Source organism: Amphiura filiformis, chromosome 12, assembly GCF_039555335.1.
Source record: "Amphiura filiformis chromosome 12, Afil_fr2py, whole genome shotgun sequence".
Taxonomy (NCBI): domain Eukaryota; kingdom Metazoa; phylum Echinodermata; class Ophiuroidea; order Amphilepidida; family Amphiuridae; genus Amphiura; species Amphiura filiformis.
In genome coordinates this window covers 2455448-2463421 of record NC_092639.1, presented here as the reverse complement: position 1 = coordinate 2463421, position 7974 = coordinate 2455448, and the positions used below count along the sequence as shown (strand labels likewise).

Here is a 7974-nt window from a genome sequence, read left to right as displayed (position 1 = left end):
ACTATTTCGAGCCCAAAAGCTTCAAAGGGAATTTTCCATCGATTTCTTCCCCATTGAAACACATTGTATATAGGAATAAGGTGGATTTTGGGCGGGATTTTGGGCTCCTTGTACTTTATAGTAGTGGCAACACTGGTTGGTTGATTGTAATTTGTAAACAGTGATTTGCAGCACTGCCGGCCGGGGAGGGCCGAGGCCTTCAGCTGATAAACACTTTGCTGGAAATAAATGATTTTGAGATCTCTTTTGGGAATAAAATTGCCAAATATAAGGAAAAGTACCTCAAATAATTATGTACATGTCCTTGCAGCTGGCCATAACAGTGAATTAAAAGGTAATTTACGATCGACTGGTTCAGTGCCAATAGTGGAATGGTTGTCGAATTCTGCATACTTCACTCAATCGTCTCATGTATGCATGCATGACAGTTCAATGTAGCCTAAATGTTTTTCTTTAGTTACGGCACTGAAAAAATATTTTTGTGGGTTTGTTTTTATGGTGGGCTTTTAAATGCTGCTCGCTGCTGCTACAATTATCAGTACTACAGTAGGCTATAGGTAGGTCTGCAGGGTCTAGTAATTTTGATCCGAATGCTGTTTTGCTTTGCTGAGATTTCCATCGTAGGCCACCCCATCAGACCAATTTTACATTAATGATTTTCTTGATCAAAGTGAAATCGATTCCTTCAAAAATCTGTGGCAAAAACATAACGAAATTGAGCCCTGGTTTGGCCTGCATGTTTAGTTCCGCGACCCCATTTTCAGATTTTGGCGGCTAATCAGTTCCCAAGACCCCCCTTTTTGGCTGGTTAATTAGTTCCCAAGACCCCCTTTTTGGCCGGCCAATCAGTTCCCTAGACCCCCCTTTTTGGCCGGCCGATCAGTTCCTTAGACCTCGAGTTCGAAACTGGCGGTGGCACACCCATACCAAAAAAAATTCGAGTGCCCCCTTCCGGGGAAGATCCTAGCAAAATTTCCTGAAGATTTACATTCCTGTAAAGGTCTTCTCTCTAGTATGTATACGTTCATGTGTCTTCAAATGATCTGACTGTCTGAAGTCTTTGTTACAAAAAGTACACCTAAACGGCTTCTCTCCAGTATGTATACGTTCATGTCTCTTTAAATTACCTAAGTATGTGAAGCCTTTGTTACAAAATGTACACATAAAAGGCTTCTCTCCAGTATGAGTATGTTCATGACTCGTCAAACTACCTGACTGTGTGAAGCCTTTGTTACAAAATGCACACCTATAGGGTCTGTCACCAGTATGGATGCGTTCATGTACTTTCAAACTACTTTGATCTTTGAAGCCTTTGTTACAAAATAAACAACTAAAAGGCTTCTCTTCAGTATGCAGGCGTTCATGTTTCTTCAAATTACTTGAGTCTGCGAAGCCTTTGTTACAAAATAAACAACTAAAAGGCTTCTCTTCAGTATGAATACGTCCATGTTTCTTCAAACTACCTGAGTCTGTGAAACCTTTGTTACAAACTAGACAACTAAAAGGCTTCTCTTCAGTATGTATACGTTCATGTTTCTTCAAATTACTTGAGTCTGTGAAGCCTTTGTTACAAAATGTACATTTCAACGATTTCTCTTTAGCATGCATACGTTCATGTTTCTTCAAATTACTTGATTGTGTGAAGCCTTTATTACAAAATGTACACATAAAAGGCTTCTCTCCAGTATGCATACGTTCATGTACCTTCAAGTAACGTGAATGTGTAAAGCCTTTGTTACAAAATGTACACATAAAAGGCTTCTCTCCAGTATGCATCATACGTTCATGTACCTTCAAATTACCTGACTGTGTGAAGCCTTTGTTACAAAATGTACACATAAAAGGCTTCTCTCCAGTATGAATACGTTCATGTACCTTCAAGTAACGTGACTTTGAGAAGCCTTTGCTACAAAATATACACATAAAAGGCTTCTCTCCAGTATGAGTATGTTCATGTCTCATCAAACTACCTGACTGTGTAAAGCCTTTGTTACAAAATGTACACATAAAAGGCGTCTCCCCTATCTTCAAACTACTTGTCTGTGTGAAGCCTTTGTTAACAACTGTGCATCTTGTCTCTAGTTTTACGATGTTGTCAGTTTCCATTGCATTCTTATAAACGTTCTCTCCATTTTGATGCATCCTCTGTGCAGTCGCGGTGACGGTTATTTCTGCTGCCCTGTTTATCTTCTGCCGTTCCTCTCTCTTTCTTTCCACCGATTTTGGCATATTACGTGCACTACTTTTTATCTTCTGAACCTTGAGTATGGATGTGGGGTATCTCGTTTTGCTGTTGTACCAGTAAGGACGAATCCACATTTCATGACGTCTTTTATGAGCTATATATCGAAATATGTCGAAAAAATCCCTGCCTGCAATATTTACACACATGCGGAATTAAATAGTTCCACTCGAGCGGACGTATATGTGCCATTGTTCTGTTTGAAAATAAGCAAAAAATGCATAATGGCGGTTAATAACTTGTAGCTCAACTTTATAGTCGACTGCAGTGGCGTAGCGTGAGTCATGGGCACCGGCCATGATTGGGGGAGAACTAGTCCTGATGGGTGGCACAAGCTTTTTACGGCAATTTTGCTATAGGGTTTTCCTCTATCTGCTGACCTTTGACCTCTGATGACATTAATTAATTAATTCAATTATTTATTTATTTAACTGACTATACTCTCTCTTTCTTAAAATGCATCCCCATTGCACAAAATTGTAAAATCCTATTAGGGGCTATAAGACCTTTATTTCGCCTATCATGATTTGGCAAGATCATAAGATGCCACATACGTGTCCTAACCTGTTGACCACACAGCTGCACTGAATTGAAGCTCACTTGCATCTTTTGTCATGGGAGGTGGGAGTAAAATGGACGCAACTTTAAAAGTATTAGGAGTAGAACCCCGGTGCTTTTGTTGTATTTCTTTCTCTCCCTCTTTCATTTGACACCACTCGACTCAGAGGGTTATTTCGAGATATGCCCATTTAAGACCACGGCTAGTCAGTAAGTAAGCTAGTAAGTAAGCTAGTAACATACACTTATATAGACGAATCCAACGAGCCAAGTCATGGTCAGGATTTGGTCGGCCATTACTGGGTCCCCGGCGCACATAACTGATGTCGTGACTGCCCGATTGGGTGGATTAAAGCCGCTTAAAAAATGTTACATTGTACTGTGTTGTAAAATGTCATCATTCTTTTGTCTACGTGTAACACGGGTGATAGAATGCAGTTTCAAATTCCCGCCAAGGCCGCATCATTTCACATTTCAGGTGAGGTATACACAGCGGGGACCCAGCCATGACTGCCACTGAGGTGTAGGAATGCGTAAAATTGGATTCGTCTATAGGGTGGTCCCGCTATGCATGTATGCGGTCCTCCAATAATGTACATTTTCACCAAGTTAAAAGTTTAAAAAAGTTAAATCCTTCCCAAGCCTTTCGGCCCATTGGGCGGCGCCTATCTCCGTTTCATAACCCTAGGCCACATGTCTGCAAGCAGAAAAGCTACAGCAGGGGGTTAGTCCACTGGTAGCCATGTGTTTAACTTTCCCTACTCCATTCTTTTAATGCCGAACGCCTGGTAAGAAGGCAGTAGGTACCATTTTTAAAGCCTTTGGTATGGCCCGGCCGGGATTCGAACCCGCGACCTCCCGATCGTGAGGCGGACGCTCTAACGCTAGGCCATACAAGCGGAAATGAAAACACCTATATAGTAATACCAAAATTAAGCGCGTGCTATGTTTGGTACGGGTTTATGCGCACGCTCAGACCAGCCAACCCGCAGTTTAATAATTTACATAATTTAATCCATCCGACAAAAATCATTATGTTTTGATGAATCCAAGTGTGTGAAAATATTGGATCCAACACATATAATGATAAAATTGATGCTTTACGCCCAATATTTATTGGTCTCGCTATGAGTTTTAAAATATTGGACTCGACTACGTCTCGTCCAATATTTTAAAACTCATAGCTCGACCAATAAATATGGGCTCAAACGATCCAATTTTATATCAAACTTGATCAAAATATTTTTTGACATCAAGGGTGTTGAAGGTGTGGAGACACAATGTTTGTGACTGAAATATCATATGATCTTGTCGCGCTTACAAAATTAGCCGCCAACTAAATTGTAGTTGGAAAAAGTTTGTTGGGGGGGGGGCAAGATCACAGAGATCGGATACTTTTATTCCCGATTCTAATTCTGCACCCTTTGCAAGGGTGTAGAATTCGGCAGAACTTTTAAGATGGATACAAATTTTATACCAATTGACCAAATATTTTTCAAATATCTGACTTGCGCAAATCGTTATTATTTCCCATAGACAGACAAGATGGCGTGAGCTAGTCGGTCCGAACCCCCGTCAGTCCGAATCACCGCTAGTCCGAATTTTAAGCTTACCTAACCCTAACCCTAATAAGTATGAGTAACAACCATTTTCTTTTTTTAAATGTAAATATACAGTAAAAATAATTTTTAAGTGTAAAGATTATGGTTGTTTGAATATTTTGAGCCAAGTTCCATCTGTTGCTATTCTTTTTTTCAGTCTTTACGTTGTTACATAAATTTGAAATAAGATGGAATAGATTCCAAACATTTGGTACCAAATGTGATCCCTTCTACATCCTCAAGAATTTCGGAAGCTAATTCATTGGCGATTTTGCCCAATAGTTTTGTATTCTCTCTCACACTATACTTACGTCAAAACTGTCTATATAGTATAATTGTGATTGCACAAATGAAATTTGTAAAAGCAAACAACATTCGCATCTTTTAGTATAGATTCATTCATAACAATCTGGTTTGAAAATTTAAACACACAGAATGTTAAACACTATATCAAGAATAATTATTTTTGGAATCTATAAACAACAAATATATTATAGGCCTACACATACTGAAACCCAATGCTATTGTATTAATTTTGTTTATAGCATGGTTAAAGACTAGTGATATACGTAGGAACATAATTCGTTACATCTGCACCAAAGCTCCATTTTTCTGATTTCTGATTTTTCTGTATATCATCATAATATTATAGACAAAAATATATGAAGTTAATCAACTTATCCAAAAGAAGGTAATTGTTTATCATGTGTGCAAATAGCTTTTGATACCAGACTTTTGATTAAGGGCATAACATACACCCTCTTCTATCCTAACATATATATTATTATCATGTGAAACTCCTAAATGTAGAACCAATTGTCCTGCCAATTATTCTCTATCTCCCACCAACTGCCAATTAATTTTCATGTGTAGGTTTTCTGGAATAGAATTGTAATGAGATCAAAATATTTTCATTAACCTATAGCAAGATCGCTGCTAGATAACCTTGACCCTGCTTGAAAAGCACTATGACCATGATGACCACACACTGACACATGTACTCAGTATTTTATTGTCCCCTGCGCTTTATACTCTAATAAGGTCAATGTGCATGGTAAGAGGACCAGCGAATTTGCCCAATTTTCAATTTAGAAAGAAAGTTCCTAAAATATATACTGATTTTACCTTAGTTATGCAAAATCAACACAAAACTTCTGCTTTCTTCACACACCAATTTTGGTATTTCTATTTGCTATGACAACTTGATCATTTGTTGACAATATTTTCTGTTTTATTCATTAACTAGTATCTAATAGAAAGTTAGAAACAACAACAAACTTGAACCATTATCGCGTACCGGCTGGCTGTGGCTGGCCGGTTGTGGCTGGCCGGTACAAAAAATCGGACTAGCGGTGTTTCGGGCTGCGGGGGTTCGGACTAGCTCAAGCCATCTTGTCTTGTCATGTCAAAAAGAAATCTACGCCACTGGAGGTACGGCCTATAATTATAGGACTGATGAGCGAGTCTACTCAAAATCAAAAATATTGTATTCAATCATACATCATGTGACATTCATCTCACCTGTATATTCCCCGGCCAGTTTTATGGTGAAAATGAATACAAATGTGTGATTTCCAATCCTTTGCAGATCCAAGATTTCTTCGTGCTATGGGCCCACCATGCGTGTATGTATGAACATGATGAATTCAGTAGAGTCCGGAAAATAGAGTCACTCACTTGCAAGTTGCACAGTGACAGTACATTTTTGATTATACAAAACGTTCAAACCTGGCTCAACGCCTATTGTTATTATAATTTCAAGTGGGATCATTTTTTAGTGATGGCAGGAACCAAGGGAGATTAGGCAGGAACCATGCATGTGTCAATAGATTTTGGCCAATTGACTTGCCCATAGATCAATAGCCATATTGATCGTCCCTGTAAGGGGACACTGAAGTGGTTCGTATGATTTTTTTAAACCCACAGCAGGGGGATGACACTCACCTCATTTGCATGGCAAAATTACCCGTCTCCTCTGCAGCCAATTTGTTTTCGCTCCATCGAAATCAAGCTGGTCACGGAGGAGACTACCTTCCTTTGTGTTTGTTCATTTGTGTATGGAGAGCCCTTCTTGGAGTCCGTTTGGACTTAGGCTACGCTCTCAGCTAGAGTCCGACGCTGTATTGTACTAGAAACACCTTCTCTGTGAATTCGCTAGAGCAAGGAAAATAAAAACTGGTTTCATTACTATCTGTTTTTGAGCTTTTTTGCATGTTTGCGACCATGGTGTTACCACAACTGTCTTTGCGTCATTAACATGTGCTGGAGTCTAGCACAGGTCAACCAAAGTCCCGGATTTTGCCGTCAACATGACATCGATCTGATCACACATGCGGACACATGATGCGATCGGTGAGGTAAGTCGTGTGCTGCATGTTCAGATTTATTCCAAAAATTATAATAATTTGGGCTGATTCGGTAGTAACAGTATCGAGTATGAGCTGTAAGAGTGTCTCAATAATTGCAGAGTCATCTGATTTATTTACTACTTGTTGTCAATTATCGTTACTTGTGTCCATGGATATGACCCTATGTATAAGTAGTCTTCATAGAATTCACACAGTCTATGCCATGTCATTTACGGATACAAAGAGGATAATAATGTTGAGGGCGCCCACAAAATCTTACACCGTCTTACACAATGTTCCATGGCAAAGTTCAGTTTAATATTTACTCATCGTACAAATACAGACGTTTTATTATGTAATGATGTTGTCTGGATGGGTGGACAGTTGTCACACTGTGGAAAAACAACAACCGGGAATCCGCATTCATTTACAAATAGCATTAAATTAGTATCACATAGTGGCCTCCGTGCAGTGGAAAACCTTAATTCTTTCATCAAAAAGAAATGAAAATGACCAAAAAACCGGATCCACCTGTACGCCTATAAAATGGGCACAGAAATTTGTCTCAAATATGAATGAATTTTAAGAAACATACGGGATATGATGAACCAATGACCTGACGCCATGATAGCAGGATCTATTAGTTGTTTTATATACAATGCATATACAGTGTTGTCATAATACCAATATTTGGCATAATATATAACGATTAATATTTAGTATTGTAAATATGCAGTTCATATGCACAAACGAACACTGATCTTTATGATATTCAGGTTGTTGTACATCTCATATAACATGTCATATAGGAGGTCATATGTGTTGACCTTCTCCTATTGTATTTGTTCATCTGTGTATGGAGAGGATTAGCGCCATTAAACGCCATTAAAACTCCATCAGTATTAGGGCGTAGTTCAGTGAACTCACCAGATTGCTATTCCAAGTACTTTGATAAATACAGATAATATGTATTGATGGGTCGAGGCGATTGCATTGAAAATCTAATACATTATTCATAACAGTTACGTAATCAATCGATAGTGCGGACACTTTTCATTTGCAAACCACCAAAATTCGTGATCTTTTAGCGTTGGAAAAGAAACCACGTGAATAGAGTGCCCTCTCAAGAATATCAACTCTCTGCCCACAGACAGACAGACTTTATTCCGCTCCGCAGAAAATGTTGTTTTGGAATTTGGAGTCCGTTGCATGGTAACGGTGGCCA

General features: G+C 38.9%; 1 protein-coding gene across 1 annotated transcript; it reads right to left on the bottom strand.

The window, feature by feature from the left end:
* Window positions 1–960: 960 nt before the first annotated feature.
* On the bottom strand, window positions 961–6094 carry LOC140165652 (uncharacterized). The gene is made up of 2 exons (XM_072188949.1): window positions 5923–6094; window positions 961–2438 (listed from the first exon to the last, which is right to left on the bottom strand). Exon 2 carries the CDS (start codon window positions 2389–2391, stop codon window positions 985–987), a length of 1407 nt encoding a protein of 468 aa, XP_072045050.1. The 5' UTR covers window positions 2392–2438; window positions 5923–6094; the 3' UTR covers window positions 961–984.
* Window positions 6095–7974: the final 1880 nt, after the last annotated feature.

Coding starts and splice junctions, on each gene's coding strand:
- LOC140165652 (XM_072188949.1), bottom strand. CDS start 2,391: ATGTGTGTAAATATTGCAGGCAGGGATTTTTTCGACATATTTCGATAT.